General features: G+C 44.0%; 1 protein-coding gene across 1 annotated transcript in view; it reads right to left on the bottom strand.

Annotated features, from left to right (window-relative positions):
* Nucleotides 1–270: 270 nt before the first annotated feature.
* The window catches only part of PKD2L1 (polycystin 2 like 1, transient receptor potential cation channel), a 31,149-nt gene continuing 15,053 nt past the window's right edge, over nt 271–16,366 (bottom strand). Inside the window, exons 3-15 of the mRNA XM_040486155.1 lie at nt 9,332–9,459; nt 8,617–8,870; nt 7,420–7,644; nt 7,028–7,256; nt 6,207–6,377; nt 5,843–6,024; nt 5,412–5,532; nt 4,482–4,580; nt 4,152–4,273; nt 2,767–2,893; nt 1,860–1,978; nt 1,485–1,608; nt 271–1,167 (exon numbers count right to left, since the gene is read on the bottom strand). Of these exons, the coding sequence (XP_040342089.1) occupies nt 1,108–1,167; nt 1,485–1,608; nt 1,860–1,978; nt 2,767–2,893; nt 4,152–4,273; nt 4,482–4,580; nt 5,412–5,532; nt 5,843–6,024; nt 6,207–6,377; nt 7,028–7,256; nt 7,420–7,644; nt 8,617–8,870; nt 9,332–9,459 (1,961 nt within the window). The 3' untranslated portion in view covers nt 271–1,107. The remainder of the gene's footprint in view (nt 1,168–1,484; nt 1,609–1,859; nt 1,979–2,766; nt 2,894–4,151; nt 4,274–4,481; nt 4,581–5,411; nt 5,533–5,842; nt 6,025–6,206; nt 6,378–7,027; nt 7,257–7,419; nt 7,645–8,616; nt 8,871–9,331; nt 9,460–16,366) is intronic.

A 16,366-nucleotide genomic window follows, 5' to 3' on the forward strand; every position in this document is an offset into this window, starting at 1 on the left:
TACACTCTTCATCCTGAGGACCAGGTTTCCCTAGGTCACTGTCTCCACTCTCTCTAACAGTACAGTCATAGTGCCGACCATTTCAGATTATTGCTATGAGCCAGAAGTTCTTATTTCAGGACTTCTCGGGCAGCCCAGCCCCTTCACATTGTCACTGCCCCCACTCTACACCGCCCAGCAGGGATGAGTGCCCCAGCCCAAGTACAAGAATGGCTCACAGCTCCAGCCTCTCTTCTTCTCCCTACAATCCCAGAAGCAAATGCAAAGTCCTGATTTTCCTAAGGATTTTTATTGATAGCCACCAGAGAAACCCATATTGTTCTTTACAAGAATAGAATCAGAGCCCACCACATTTTAGTCCAGAGATCTCTGAATCTGGAGGTCATTTCTTTGTCTGATTCTCCTTAGGTTCCATCTTTGTCCCGGTTTACAGCCCCCTCGGTTCCCAGTGTTTAGTGGAATGTTGGGAGCAGGCGCCTTCATGGACTTTGCCCTGAGAGGAGGGGTCACTCCAACTCCTCTGTAACATTGTAATCTCTGTACCTGAGAAAGTCTCCTCTCTTCCCCGGCTTCCCCTTCGCTTTCTCCTGGAAACTATGGAGAAGACAAGAATCCTGTGGGTGCTAGCCTCAGATCTCTAGATGCACGAAGGATAAGATTCACTGGCAAATGCGAAGACATTCAGATAATGCTGCTCCCTTCTATTTTTTCCCCAAATTGTGGCTATCCAGGTGCCAGGTACTTAGGGAACATCACCTTCCTTTCATTATTGCCTTTTTTTTTTTTTTTTTTCCATCACAGCAGAGCTAGGAGCACAGGAAGTGAGAGGCCCAGTGGGAAGTGTTATTTCACAGAGCTACACAGAGCTACGTGGCTGCACACAGAAACACGGAGTCACAAGCCTAGGCATGATGCAAGCTCTACACAGAAACACTGGTTCAAAAGGCCAGACACAAGGTGGACTCGGCAGGAGCAGTGGTGGAAACTGCTGCCCTAGGAACAGAGGATGTGTCCTGAGGAGGTCTCTGCGGAGGCAGTGAGAGAGGAGCCTGCTGTCTGATGCTTTAGAACCCCTGCCCCACCACTCTCCTGCCCACCCTGGACTCCTCAGGGGGCTGGAGTCATAGCTGGGGCTGGCTGCAGGTGTTCCCAAACACCTTGATCCCCCTGTTGGAAGAAAAAGGGACAGGTCATATGAAGGAGGAATTTGCATCCCACTTCCTTTTATCTACAAAATCTGGATCTGATTCCCCAACCTCAGACCATCTCCTGGAGGCCAAGGCAGCCCTTAGGCCAGAGCAACCAACTTCAGGCCTTCCCTCCACTCCTTACTTCCACTGATATAGTGACTACTATGAATATGTTGCCCCAGGAGCCTGAAAACAGGCTCTTTCCAAAATGTTTTGCCTCCACCCACTGAGAGGAAAAGATGGCAGAGTTCAAGTGTGGGGGAGCTGAGGGGACCCAGGTGAAGGGCCACTTACCATGCCTGGGGAGAGAGCTAGCTGCCCCTTCCTTTCCAGCATCTTCAGTTTTGAGCCCACAGCATCTACCTGGGACATGACTCCTTCCAGGACAGTCTCCAGATGCAGAACTCTCCTTGTGAGTCTGTGTAGGATTTGAGAGAGACCGAGGGAGCAGAAATATGTGCCTGGGGGGCTAAGTGGCTGTAGGGGCAGGGGGGACACAATGGTCTGTGTCTGGATGAGAGTAAGGAAGGTAAGGCACAGCCTTCTAGGGAGAGTTAAAGTGGGGCAGAAGTTCTTCCTGGGTTAGGGCAGAGAATTACAAAGTTGTGGAAAGAAGGTCAAGGAGGACATTATAAACACACTTTGCCCTGGGGCCCTTGTTGCACATACGTGTAGAATTCTTCTCCTGAAACCCAGCCACCTGCTCTGGTAGCCTCTGGACACAACTCGCCTGGTGGGCTACTCACAATGGACCGGCCCAGGTTCTCAATCTCAGCGTTGAGGGCCACCTGATCAGGAAGTCAGAGAGGAGAAGATGACTCTGGGAATTCATCAGCTACTCATCACCTGCTCTAATAGGACCTCTGGACCAGTCCCTTGGGCTCCAGTTCATGCTAGTCCCCTTCCCTCTCAAACTCTAGAGACAATAGGATAAGTGTGGTGGTGCTTGGACACAAAGCTGGACCAACCTCTGGGGAATCACCTCCCAAAGAAACAAAACATGAGCTCTTGGAAGCCTCGATTAATGAGACCCTCCCTAGAATCCAACTGAATCTGGGAAAGGAAGAACAGTACCAGGATTCCTGCCACTTTCTCTCCTGCCCTTGAATTTTTGGTCTACAACGGATAGGGACGAAGCAGGCACAACTGGGGGAGCTAAGGATCTGAGTTTGAAAATCCCAGGGAGACGGCAAGTCCTCAGAAGGAATTGTCAGAGATTCTTGGGCAATTGATCCTTTCCCTCTAAGACTGTGTTTTATAGCAGTGGTTCTCAACTTTGGCTGTGCATTGGAATCACCTAGGGAGTCTTTTTAAAGCACTGATGCCCGGGCCCGTCACTCTCCCAGAGATTCTGTCTAGGGTATGTGGCCTGAGTATGAGGATTATTTGACTCCCCACCCCCACCTTACCAGCGTATGCTAATGTGCAGCAGTTTGAGAATGACTATTCTAGAGAGTACTTTCCTGCCCATCTATCAAAGGATTTTCAGTTTGGATCTGTGTTCTCGGTATGTTCTCAGGGAGGGGAGAATGAACATTTTTCTTTCGCTGCCTGTCCACCAACCAGCTGGGCTCACCCTCTTCTCCTCGAGGTCCTGTTGCATTTGTTCCTGTTCTTTCTTGTCCAGGATGTGATTCCCATCTTGGTCAAACCTGGTGAAGGCGGCTGTGAGCTCAGTGATCTCATGCTCTGCGTGCCCCAGTCTGAGGAGAACAGTATGATGAAATGACTTCTGGCCTTTTGTGGCCGTGATCTCTCAATTAGGGACTTCCTACTTTTTTCCAGACTCTACAACTTTTGCTCCCTGGGAAAGAAGGGGACCACATGGGAAAGCCAGGATTGCCAAGGTCTAGCAATTTTACTCCCAAGAAATTGCTTTAATCTATTTCTTCCTTCTCTGACTCCTGCTGACTAGATTCAGGCCCTCATGATGTTCTATAGGAATTATTGCAAAATCTCTTTGCCTCTAAATAATCTGTCCCTCCACCCCCACCCTGCTGGCTTCTTCTTCACTCCCTACCCCCTGAAATCCATCCTGTATAATGCAACTAGAGTAATTTATCTTTCTAAAGTGCAGGTCTAACTGTACCCCTCCCCTGCTTAAAATCCCTTCTGGGCACCCTATTCTTTGGACTGAATGATGGTATTCAAGGCCTTTCCCAGGATGGTCCTGGCTCATTCCCCTGGCCTCATTTCTTGCTATGCCCCACTTTTATTTGATAGCTTAGCAACTTATTATTCCTGTATATGTTGCTCAACTTAAAACGTCTGTGCCTTTGTATATGCTTTCATCTCTTCTTGGAGTGGACTTCCTCTGCTTGTCTACATGTAAGCTATCCATCCTCCAAAACCCTATTCATACACCACCTCTTCCAGGAGGTCTTCCCTTAAACTCAAAAATAGAATTGAATACTTTTTTTTGTGCTCCCTCTCTTCTTGTCACTTCTGTTGTTGAAGTTGTTCTGTGATTCAGTTTATTTGCTTTTATGTGTATGAGCTCCTAGAGGACAAAGACTTTGTCTCATTTAATTGTGTGCCCTGCTCAGGGCCTGGCCCGCGGCTGGTGCTCACAATGTATTTGTTCAGTGTTTGTTAACATGTTTAACTAGGAGGCAAGGAGGCTAAAGGAATAGGCTAGTGTTTGTGGTGGAGCAAAGAACCAACTACAGAGTTATGTGGGAGTGAGAAATGTATGCAATGAATAGTTAATTATATTATTACATTAGTCCTAATAATTGTTCAACAAGGTCCAGAATGTTACAGAACGTGGTCGGAGACCTTTAAACCGAGGGCACAATTCTGAAGGTCAGAATCAGAGACCTATAGGTCAAAGTCAAAAGCTTAAAGTCAAAGTCAGAGGCCCATAGGCCAAGATCAGAGGTTTTTAGGCAAAAGGTATATGGTTGAGGGTCAAGGACTTATAGACCAATGTCAGAGAAGGTTGGATCTCTGGTTGCTCACTCCCTCAAGGTGTTGGTGAAATCCTCAAATTGGATCTCCTGCTCTCCACCCTGCAGGACCTTCTGTACATCTGAAACTCGCTCCTTCCTCAAACGCAGCCTCAGTAGGGTCTTGTTGTAGCCCTGGAAGGAGAAAGGAAACAGGTATGGTTCCTACAGCCTTCTCATCATTCCTTGCCCCCCCCCCCCCCACTGGATGCCAGGCTTCCAGGGATAGGTCAAAGGCACACAAGGGCACAGGGCCCTACACCAGTCAGGAACAGACCAGGACACAGAGCCTTGGACTTGGGCCCTGACACAGACATATCACTCAAAGAGAATGAGTGGTTACCTGTTTCAGGAGGTCAGAAAGTTGCAGCTCATCCTTCTGTCCAGCTAACTCTTCCTTGACCTCTGAATATGTATCATTGATGATGGCCAGGAACATGTTCTGGAGATAAAGTGGGGACTTGAGTCCTCACCCCAGACTCACTAACAGCACTGAGCCCACTAACCCTATTAAAGTCCCAGACATATGTTCTAAAAGGGCCAATGCTTTCAATCTCAGCTCTGCAGGCCAATAACCCCAGCATCTCATGGTTCCAAAGACCCCCATTTAGCACAATCCTGTTAGGGATGGATCAAGCTTCCTCATCCACCTGCTATCTTCACTCAGTTGCTGTAGTAACCTGACTGCAAAGATAGCCCATCATATGCCAGAGTTTGCTTCCATATAAGGGCCTACCAATCACTGAGAGTACAGTTTTGTTGTCTTTACCATCTAACCCCAGTCCAACCCATCTATCCCTAACCATGATCAAATAAAGAAACTTGCTGGCCTTGTCAATAAAAATTAATCCCAGATCTTTCATAGTTGGCAGAGAGAAAGAGAATATAAAGCAATGGTAATAGAAATAGCCAGAAATTCCTAGAGGAAGGGGAGAATAGATATAGAAGATTTCAGGTTCAACTACTTCTCTTCATGGGGCACTTTTCTCTCCCTTTCCATTCTTAGAGAATAGGGGTTTGGTTTTACTGAGAGAGCCTGAAGATTCTCTTACACTCTGCAGACTGCCTGACTGTGCTGGCCATGCTGAGCACATTAGCCAATTCTGAGGTGATCCAGAAGCCCCCCCCCCCCCACTTCACTGTCCATCCCTGATTTGAGATACCCATTTTAACACTGAGTACAGAATATGGGGGGATCAAAACCTCATGCTGTAGGTCCTTTATGTCTCCACCCCTCAGGCTCCCAATTCCCACCTTCCAGAGGGACCCTCACCAGGAGCACGAAGAAGACAAAGAAGACATAGGTGACAAAGTAGGCAGGTCCCAGGATGCGGTTGGCATTGTCAATAGCGTTGTAGTCAAAGTCCCCAAGGATGATCCGGAACTGAGTGAAACTGAGAGACCAGGGTCTGTGCTTCACCTAGGGCCTAACCATAACCCTGTCACCTATTCATACCCCCAAACCGCTTTCCTAACTACCATTCTTCAGTGAATGCAGACAGACCTCTCTTGTACCTCCAGCCCAACCTGATAGAGACATAGTGAGGTGCGCAGATACTTGAACCCATCCACCAGAGATTCTCACACAGATGTTTTAAGCACAGACACACCTGTACACATGCACTTAGCTTCCCCAAGGATACACACACCCACAGAGCGGGAGGGAGAGGGTCCAGGAGGGAGTGAAGAGGGCAGGACACACACATGCACTTGATGAAAGTGCTGAAGTTTTCCACTTGGGTCCCAAAAAGCAGGTAGCCGAGTTGGGCGTAGGCGAAGAAAACAATGAAGAACATGACAGCAAAACCCAGGATGTCCTTGGCACAGCGGGCCAGCGTGGAGGAGAGCTGAGTCATGGTTTTGTTGAAGCTGATGTACTTGAATATCTGCAAAGGCCATGTGGAATCAAACAGTAAAGGAAGAAAAGAGAAAATCTTTGAATAGTGTACTCCAGGGACTTATGGAGGCCACCGGAGTTGTCAAACCAGACAAGGAAAATGACACAAGTGCTAAACAAGGGAGAATGAGTGCTTTGAGGTATTGTTGGGGATGAGGGGTCCCAAGGTACCTTGATCCAGGCAAAGAAAAGGTTCACAGCATTCATGTTGTTGTACTGTGTCTGCCAGAAGGCGAGGAACTCGAAGTCAGCATATGTGTTTGGCTGCTGCAGGAGCTTCCCCATCAGCCGGTTCACTTCAAGGGTTCGGAATATGTGGAAGCCCACAGCCACAATAGAGAGCTGTCATCACAGGGGTCAGAGGTGTCAGAGAAGTCAGGCTCTCAAGGGAAGTTCAATGATAAGGTCCTAGGGGAGAGCTGGGGTAGGTAAGTCAGGTGGGAAAAAAATCCTTCTCTTCTGAGCTGTTGACTATCTAAGCTTCAAATGGAAGTGAATAGGATGATTGGGGAGTATCTTACATCCTGAAACAAGGCTTTGGGACCAATGGTAAATAGGTAGGTTTTAAAGGACCATGGAGAATTGGAGCCAAGTAATTTTATTTCTCCCATCACTTCCTAGTCTTGGTCAAGGAATTGTGTCCTATTAATAGGAAGAAGATGAAGATGAAGAGGCAGGCTATTTTAATAGAAGAGAAGAGAAAAGGTAGGAGTTTCAAAGGGACAGATAATAAAGGCAAAAGACAGAAGAGGAAAAGAATATCAAGTGAACCTCTCACAGGTCAGAGTGGGAGGGCATGTGGGAGACAGGGTTTTCCCAGGGGCTGAGCCAGGGGAACATCAGCCTCTGGCTCTGGAAGCTGTTACACAGTGATTTGACTGGAAATCATAAGAAGGACTCGAGACTCCAAAAGGAAGAACTTGGAGCCCCTATCAGGGTAGATCCCCTTCCTCCTCCTAATATATCCCAAGTATAAGATATCTGTCCCTCACCAAGATGACCACCAGGTCCAGAATGTTCCAGATGCTTATGAGGTAATGAAACTGGTGGATGTGGAGCTCCAGTATCTCCTCTACCACATAGTAAAAGATGAAGATGCAGAAGATGATTTCACAGACAATGATAAAGAAGTCCCAGTTACTGACATAGCGGATCAGCTTAACTGTGCGGATTTGCCAAGATGGGATGGCACCTCCTGTAGCTGGAAACTCCACCACCAGTCTGTGGGAGGAAGGGGAGATATCTGGTGAGGCCTGGGCTAGGATAGTTCCTTCAATCCCCTCTCCTCCACGCCCACCACAGGGTACACATTTAAGGAAAGGTCTCAAGCAGAGAAGGGAACCAGGAGCCATGGATGGAGGTAAGACAGGGAAAGGAGACCCACCTCAGAACACAGAAAAGGTTGATGTTGGCATTGTAGACTGAGAAGTCAATGAAGACCACCCGAGTGCCCCTGTCTAGCCACAGGCCCTCCTGAAGGTCCTGGAGTGCCTCTGCGCTGGCCTGTCGGGACCCTGGAAGGTCCAGATAGTAGCCACCTCCACTGTAGCTTGTCAGCCGGCCCCAGTGAGAGGAGCCCCCCAGCTCATCCTGCGAGTGGTATGTCCACCTGTTACAGAAGAAGCCATCTGAGCAGAGAGGTCTGAGCCAGTCCAAAAGCTGATCTCCTGAGGCAATGGCAACACTTGATGATTGTCTGGGCATTACAGTTTCATATATATTATATATACATATCATGTATAATATATATTCCACACATATCATCTTGTTTGATACTAACAACTATTTGAGAATGGAGGGTAAATATTATCCACATTTTGAAGACGAGGAACCTAAGACTCAGAAATGTCTAAGATAATCCAGCTAGTTAGTGGCCAAACTAAAACTCAAATATAAATGTCCTGATTTCTCATGATGTCACCCAAAACTATGGATGACAAACCCATGCCCCACTTTTGATCTCAGACTCAGGAGTCCCCACTAGGGAAACACCTGGCTGATATAATACAGAAAAGACCCTTTCTGCTCTTGTGGTTGTGCATCTGGCTGCTTCGCCTCATGATTCTCTGTTCCATCCACAAACTTTCCTCCCTGTGCCCTTCCTTCCTTCCTTCCCCTTCACATCCTGTCCATCCTTTTCCCCTTTCTTTTCTAATTCTCCATTGACCCTTAACCCCTTGTTTCTTCCCCTACAGTTCTAAGGGTCAGACTCTTCCAATTATGACTTGTGTGGCAGCACCAGTGCTTCATCTATTCTCCATACCCATAAGAACACCTGGACAAGAGAATGCTTTCTCTGCCAGGACTGTCCCCAGGGTAGTGCAAATATGACTGTGACCTGTGTGTGGAAACAAGTCCAGAGGCTATGGTCTTGTTTGCTAATGTATCTTCTCTGTTCCTGAGTGACCCAAACCAAGATCTCCTAACAGTCACAGATGGGACTCAGAGAGATGCTCCCCCTGCCCCTCCCCCAGATCCCCCCAAGGCTCTTTAAGACTAAGTGAAAATCGTACCCAACCCTTGGGATGGTGTCAGGCTCAGAGAAGCAAGCCTAGCAACATTGGTGGGGGGATTCACTCACGCTGTGCCATTGAGAGGCCCGAAGGGGAGCTGCTCTTCTTTGTCTGGAGAGTAGACGTCGTAGCAGCTCAAAATGTCCTCACGGAAGTCTTCATGCACCACGCAGGAGTCATTGCGGACCCTCAGCTGCCGTAGCCTTGGAACCCCCAGCAGCAGGTTCTCATAGTAGATGAAGGAGTGGGAGCCATGGCCCAGGCTCTGGTTGTTGTACCATTTGGTCCAATACAAACTGTCCAGTAGTGGGCCCTGGGCAAACTAGACCACGAGCTGGGTTGGGCCTAACCTAACCTCATCCTGACCTTTACTCTTGGAATGACCTTTGCCATCACTCCTTGACCCCCTGGCTTATCTCTAGTCTACTTCTGTTGGATCCCTCAGCTGACCCATGAACTTTGACCACTTCTTGACCTGACGTGACCCTACTTTTTGTTTGAGATGCATTTTGAAGTTCAGCCTTACCTCTAACTCCCAATACTAGTTTAACTAGTATAGCTTGACTCTCTGGTCATCATCCCAATTTCTCATCTATCTCTACCTAAACTCTACTCTGACCCATTGATTCTTGCCTGACCCTTTGACTTGGCCTGATTCTAGAATAATCTGGTCTCTGGATATGGCCTGGTCCACTGTCTGACATCCCTGAACCCTGGCCTGTGGCTTCATGCTTCAGGCCATTGAGAAGGAGAAAGGAGAGGTAGAGGGTATCTCATACTCACGTCCCAGAAGTCCGCCATGCTGCTGATGGCCTGGAAGGAGACTCCGGTGTCTGACGGGGTATGTAAGAAGAGCTCAGACATCACTTTGGTGTAATAATAGGCACTGGAGCTTGTCATTCCGTAGGTCACTAGAAACCAACCCAAGAAGCTGTGTCCTGCTCACTGTTCCCATATCCATTCCCCAGAGAAGATAGGAAAGTCCATTGCCCTGGGGACAGAGGTGCTATCTAGATGGGATCCCATGGCAATAGTGGCATTGGGGAAACCAGGGAATTTATTAGGGAAGAGTTATGACTATAAGGTCTCTTCCTCTCCTCCCAACTTACCTTAGAAAGACTGAACTCCACTCAGAAATAGTTTTTTAGATCGTCATTCTGAAAATCCACTTTTTTCTTCCCAAACCAGCTAACTTCCTAGTTCTTATTCCCCAGAGCCAAGATATTTCCACCTTCTGCATCAGGCAGTGCTTCCTTTCCTTTGTCCTATATTTATGCCTTTGGAAAAGTACCTTTTAATTCTAGAGTAGTCCAAGGCCCTGGCCAAACACCTTACGTGGAGATTGGTGTCCTGGACCTTGGAGTCAGTGACTCCACAGCCATGGGAGTGGGAGGTAGGCATGGTACCTCTGGCCCCAGGGCATCCTGAGGGGGCACAGTTATCTCATGAGGGAGGGACTCAGAGCATCCCCATCAGAAAAAGACCAGGCTTTTGCATTGAAACTGAATCTCCCTCAACCACCCTAACCCATACACCCAGTCTAAAGTAGGGATCTCAAGGGAAGCTATAAGTTTTCTAGCTAAAAGATAAAATTCGACGAGTATAAGCTATTTATTTTATAGATTGTCCCTCAGTCTAGATTTGCCTGATGTTTCCTTGTGTTTAAAAATTCAGGTTATACATTGGGCAAAGCATACCAAAGAAGATATGTGTGTTCTTCTCAGGGTTTCCTATCAGGAGGCATATATTGTCTAATTGTATCATTACTGGTGATGCTAACTTTCATTCCTTGTTAAGGCAGTATCTTCCAGCTATCTTCAATGTAAAATTATTTTTCTCTTTGTAATTAATATGTATTTTGTGGGGAAACACTTTGAAACTATGTAAATATCCTTTTACTCATCAATCTTTCACCTATTAGTTTTAATATCCTTTAATGACTTTTGCCTGATTATTACTATTAAGGTTGTCAAGATTTGATTTTCCCATTACATCATTCCTTCTGCATTTGTTAGTTAGCATTCTCTCTAGGAAGAACTTACCTTTCTTCCTCGTTTATTTATTCATTTCTATATATCAGCATGAACTTATGGATTCTTGTTTTTATAGTTTTTAATTTGTTAGTATTATACTTTATTGTTACTTAATTTTTTAGCCAAGTCATGCAGGATAAAGAAAAACTAAAGAGTTGTTCCATATTAAAAAAAAAAAGAATAAAGAAACATAAAAACTAAATGTAACGTGCATTTAGCGAGGATTAAATCCTGGACAATAATTTATTTTCTTGTACTATAAAGACTATTAGTGAAACAATTGGTGAGATTGTAATAAGGTCTGTTCATTAGATGATAGTACTGAATCAATGATAATTTTCTTTCATAAGAGAATGTCCTTGTTTTTAGAATTACATATTAAAGTATTTAGGAGCAACAGGGCATTATGTCTGCAATTTATTCTCAAATAGTGTGTGTGTGTGTGTGTGTGTGTGTGTGTGTGTGTGTGTGTGTGTGTGTGTCTAGAGAAAGAGAGAGAGAGATTGGGAGAGAGAACAATAAGGAAATGCAAGCATGGTAAAATGTACACATTTGGGAAATATGGGTGAAATGTATATATAAGAATTCTTTGTATTATTCTTGCAGCTTTTCTGTAAGTCTGTAATTACATCAAAAAATTAAAGTAGGATTTTTCAGTCTCTTATGGGCAATTCTCTTTAAGAATTTTCTTTTTCAAATTTTGGGCTGTACTTGCTCCTACCACCCCTGGAGCTCATCCATAGTCTTGTAGGAAAGAGGGACTGGTGAGTGATCCTAGAATAGGCACAAGCAACATCACACCTTTCCGGGGGGAGAAATCTGCCAAGAAGGAAGCATTATGGCTTCACATTCCCTCATTCTGCTCTTTTTAAGTCCAAGAAACAACTTGACTCCTCTCTAATTCAAATCTGTGATCATCTTCCCTTAGTATCTGGAGGACTCATACTCAGCTTTTTAGGACTTGGAAAATGGGTTGGAAGTGAAGCTTCTGTCTGTTGAGAACCCAACCACAGAGTAAGAATGATCAGTAAGCTGAACTTTTCCTAATGCCATAGGCTGATTAAATTGATATAACTTCTAGATGGCCACTAGGTGGTGCTCTTGCTGTATCTTTTTCTCTCCAATTCTCCAATCCTACTCAGAATTACTACTCAGAATTAACATTGTTCTGAACTGGTTGTCAACCCCATATGGAGATGTAGCATTTCTGATTATTATCCAAGATAGTAAAGACTATGTATTTTGAGAAAAATGGTTTTACCTGGTCAAATGCCCACCGATACTCAGAAACAGTATTCTTTGTAACTTTTTAATTGAAGTATATGCAAACAAAAAAGACCAAGAAGTTGTTAAAAAACCTCTTGGGGGCACCTGGGTGGTTGAGCATCTGACTCTTGATTTCTGCTCAGGTCATGCCCTTGCCCACGCTCAGCATGGAGTTTGCTTGGGATTCTCTCTCCCTCTCTCTCTGCCTCTGGCCCCCCCCCCCCCCGCACACACACACACACACACACACACACACACACACACACTCGCGCTCTCTCTCTCAGTAAATAAATATTTATAAAATAAGTAAATACATAATAAAAATGTTCTAAATTAAGGTTTAAGCCTTGTTTGCTGCCTATTCACTACCTTCTCCCCACCCAAATACCTTCTCTCCCTTGTTAATTCTTACTTCAGCAAATTTTGTACTTTGTCTCAGGAGATAAGGGGTGTTTACCCACCCACCTCTATGAAATTCAGCTTACTATTTTGAAAGCCCAAATCGATACTTGGTAGAACATATTATCAGTCTACCAACCTTATTATTCTAAAGACACACTTTATATTCATTAAACAAACATTACTCAAAGTCCAACATGTGTGAAACACATGGTCATTGGTTTCTATCCTTAAAAACTTCTATTGAGAAAGATGTCCCAGAATGAACTTTCTTTAGTACATCTTTAACATTTAAAATTGAATTACACAGAATAGAATCTTTTTTCTTTTTTTTTTAATTTTATTTTTTAATTTACATCCAAGTTAGTTAGCATATAGTGCAACAATGATTTCAGGAGCAAATTCCTTAATGCCCCTTACCCATTTAGCCCATCCCCCCCTTCCACAACCCCTCCAGCAACCCTCTGTTCTCCATATTTAAGAGTCTCTTATGTTTTGTCCCCCTCCATGTTTTTATATTATTTTTGCTTCCCTTCCCCTATGTTTATCTGTTTTGTATATTAAGGTCCTCATATGAGTGAAGTCATATGATATTTGTCTTTCCGTGACTGAGTGATTTCGCTTAGCATAATACCCTCCAGTTCCATCAGAATGGAATCTTTTAATAGTATGCTGACCTACCCTGATCATGTATGCACTCAGAATGAACTTGTAGAATAAGCATGAGCTTTGAAGCCAGATTGACCTAGGTTCAAATCCTAGCTCTGTCACTTACAGTATAGACTTGGGCTCTGAGTCTCAGATTCCTCATCTGAATGGGGGAATACAATGTCTTTCTTGTAATATTATGAAGATAAAAGATGATGTCTTTAGAATGCATTGAACACAGTGGGTGCTTAACAACCAGTTCTAGTCATCCCACTATATGCTCCTGAGGGGACAAGGACTATGACTCATTCATTTAGCATGGTGCCTGGTATTTAATAGTTTTTCAATAAGTGTTTGTTGGGCTGAACCAAAAGTGGGGGGAAATTGCCATGTAGAGTAGAATGAAATAAATGAATAATTTTCAAACTAAATAAGGTGTTATGGCTCCATATTTGACACATACCAGCAATATCATAAAACAGTCAAGGATAATTCCTATTTAATAGAGGGAAAGAGGCTAGAATATTTAGTCCAAAGAGAGGAATAAATTCATAAAGTCTCAGGTAAGAGAAACAAAGCCAGTCCTTGGCTGATGTATGAAGCAAGTAAAGTCAGCAACCCTTACACAATGTGATGGTAGAAATGTTGGTGGCACAAATCAATTTTCCTAACATGTCAACTGTCCAGAACACCAGATGAATACGAGGCTTAGAGGTTGCGGCAATCTAAACCCAAAAGCAGGGCAGGAGAAGTCCAGGATTGCTAGATTGAGTGATGATTTCAGCTCCTATGTCTCATAATATGATATGGAAACTGCAGCATGCATCAGAATTACTTAGAAGGCTTATTAAAACAGAGATTGATGTAGGTCTATATGGGGCATGATAATTTTCTTTTTTTAATTTTTATTTATTTATTTTGAGAAAGAGTGTGTGTGTTTGTGTGAGCAAGAAAGGGGCAGAGAGAAAGAGAGAGAATCTGAAGCAGGCTCTGTGCTAACAGTGCGGAGCCTGACACGGGGCTTGATCTTGCCATCTGTAAGATCATGACCTGAGCCTAAATCAAGAATCAGATGTTTAAGTGACTGAGCCACACAGGTGCCCCAGGGCTCAATAATTTTCATTTCCAATACATTCCCATGTATTGCTGATGCTACTGGTTCTGGGACTGCACTAGAATCACTGCCATGACCTTTTGCTATATAATCCCACTTGTCTTTGATAGCGTCGTCAAGAAGGCAGGGGGTTTCCTATTGTCTGTTTCTGTGATTCTCAAGACTGGAAGTACAGGGCACCTGAGTGGCTCAGTTAGTTAAGCACCCAACTTTCAGCTCAGGTCATGATCTCATAGTTCATGGATTTGAGTTGATAGCTTAGAGCCTGGAGCCTGCTTCGGATTCTGTGTGTGTCTCTCTCTCTGTCCCTCCTCTGCTTGTGCTCTCTCTCTCTCTCTCTCAAAATAAATAAATAAACATTAAAAAAAAAAAAGACTGGGAGTGGGGAAGAAGAAATAACATCTTTCCCAAAGGACTCTCAGAACCCCTTTGGGATATGAAAGCTTTGACAAACTACACAGCCCTCTTAGAATAGCCCCTTTTCACCACCAAGGGAAAATCATTGAATCCATTGCCCTAGGGAGCCACTGGCAGTTACTGGAGGGGACCATATCCCTCCAGCATTTTGTAGGAGAAAAAGATTGAAAACAACTTGTTGATCTTTCCTGGGTCTCCTTTCCCCCACTTGACCCCATTAATTACCATTGAGGTAAATCATTTGACTTTCCTTTAAAGAACCAGCTTGCCAAAGTGGAACACGTGGTTCAGAGATTTCTGAATCTGACAGGGACTCAGCATATCCATTTTACAACCACCCTTCTCCATATCAGGAGAAATAAAAGACCAGCTATTTACTACCTGAAAACATCTATTATACGCCCTATGCTAAGTTTTGACACACCTATTGCATTTAATGCCACAATAGCACTACGTATTTGGTGCTATTATTATCCCCATTTTCCAGTGTCAGATAGCTGAAATAACTTGCCCATGGAGCCAGGATTCAAATGCAAATCTATCTGCTTCCCTAGTAAACTAATTCTTTTCTGCTCCTAGGACCCATCTATATTCAAGGCGTAGAAGTAACAGGAGGGAAAATGTAAGCTCCATAAAAGGCAGAACATCCTAGCTACTAGTGCTTTCAAATTATGAAATGGATCATTTCACCCACACCCATTTCATCTCCAGCAGTGTCCGTGAGGACTGCCTACTGAGGATCACGTGGTGTGGGCTCCTGCAAGCAGCCTTCCTGGTTCCTTCCTTTAAGATCCAGTGAAGGAGTGGAATTGCTCTGTTTGTTTCAAAAGGCAACACTAGACAAGGGAATGGGTCGGAGCTGGAAGGAATCAGACAGAATTCGAGTAAGTATATTGAATGTCCATATGTCAGCACGTTACTTCCTTTTTGATAGAGTGAGGGCCTCACTTCAGGACATTTTCAGACACTGGGCAATGACTGCTTGAGAATACTATGAAGAAGATTCAGAGACCAGGTGGTGGCTCACCATCCAGCACAGAGTATCTGATTTTTTTTTCCCCTCTTGGACAGAACTAAGTTCTCTTGCATACACTATATCATGCCTTTTAACCTTGGCCTCAGATCAAATTCACAGTTGCTAAATAATAATAACCTCCATTACTGACACATTATGCACTGGGCTTTGCACACATTGTCTCCCATAAGCCTAAAAAAACCTCAGAAAGTAGGAACTACCATCTGCATTTTATGCTGTTAAATAACTTGTCCAAAGATCATACAGCAAGTGAGTAGAACTTCTATTCAAACCCAGGTCTGCCTTACTCCAAAGACCATGAATTTAGCCATCACTCTACATTACACTAATATATCCTCTACCACTCAAATCCTTCTGATTAGGGACTCTAACTCTCCTTCCAAAAATCAAGCCAAATGTTTAGTATTTTCCAAGTTTATAAGGTGCCCTTATAAGAAAACTCTATTTAAAGAGTCCAATATCTGAGTTAGGAGGTGAATTGCAAAAAGCTATTAGTAAACTCAAAACATCACCATCTTAAAAGAAGCTCCAAAGGTCTTCATTCTAGTATAAACAATAACAGATAATTGTATATAAATCTGCATGAAGAGTCATACTTTGACATAGGTGAGCCCAAAGAAGGAAAAACTCACATGTACAAAAATGTTACCTGGGTTATTTATAGTGTCAAAAGATTGTAAACAACTTAAATATCCTACAAAGAGGCAATATTGAAGTAAACTATGATATGATCGAGTCACTCCACAACAATGGAGTGTTACAAAGCCATTGAAATGGTAATAAACATAGAATGCAAAATTGTTTCTTTGTCATCATGACAATTAAATACTTTACAAAAATACTAGGTAAAAACTTGAAGGAAAAATGGACTTTTCAATGAATGAGTAGTGCAATAGGTGGATTTT

Source organism: Herpailurus yagouaroundi, unplaced genomic scaffold (genome assembly GCF_014898765.1).
Source record: "Herpailurus yagouaroundi ecotype Mexico unplaced genomic scaffold, PumYag 163, whole genome shotgun sequence".
In the NCBI taxonomy this organism is placed as follows: Eukaryota; Metazoa; Chordata; class Mammalia; order Carnivora; family Felidae; genus Herpailurus; species Herpailurus yagouaroundi.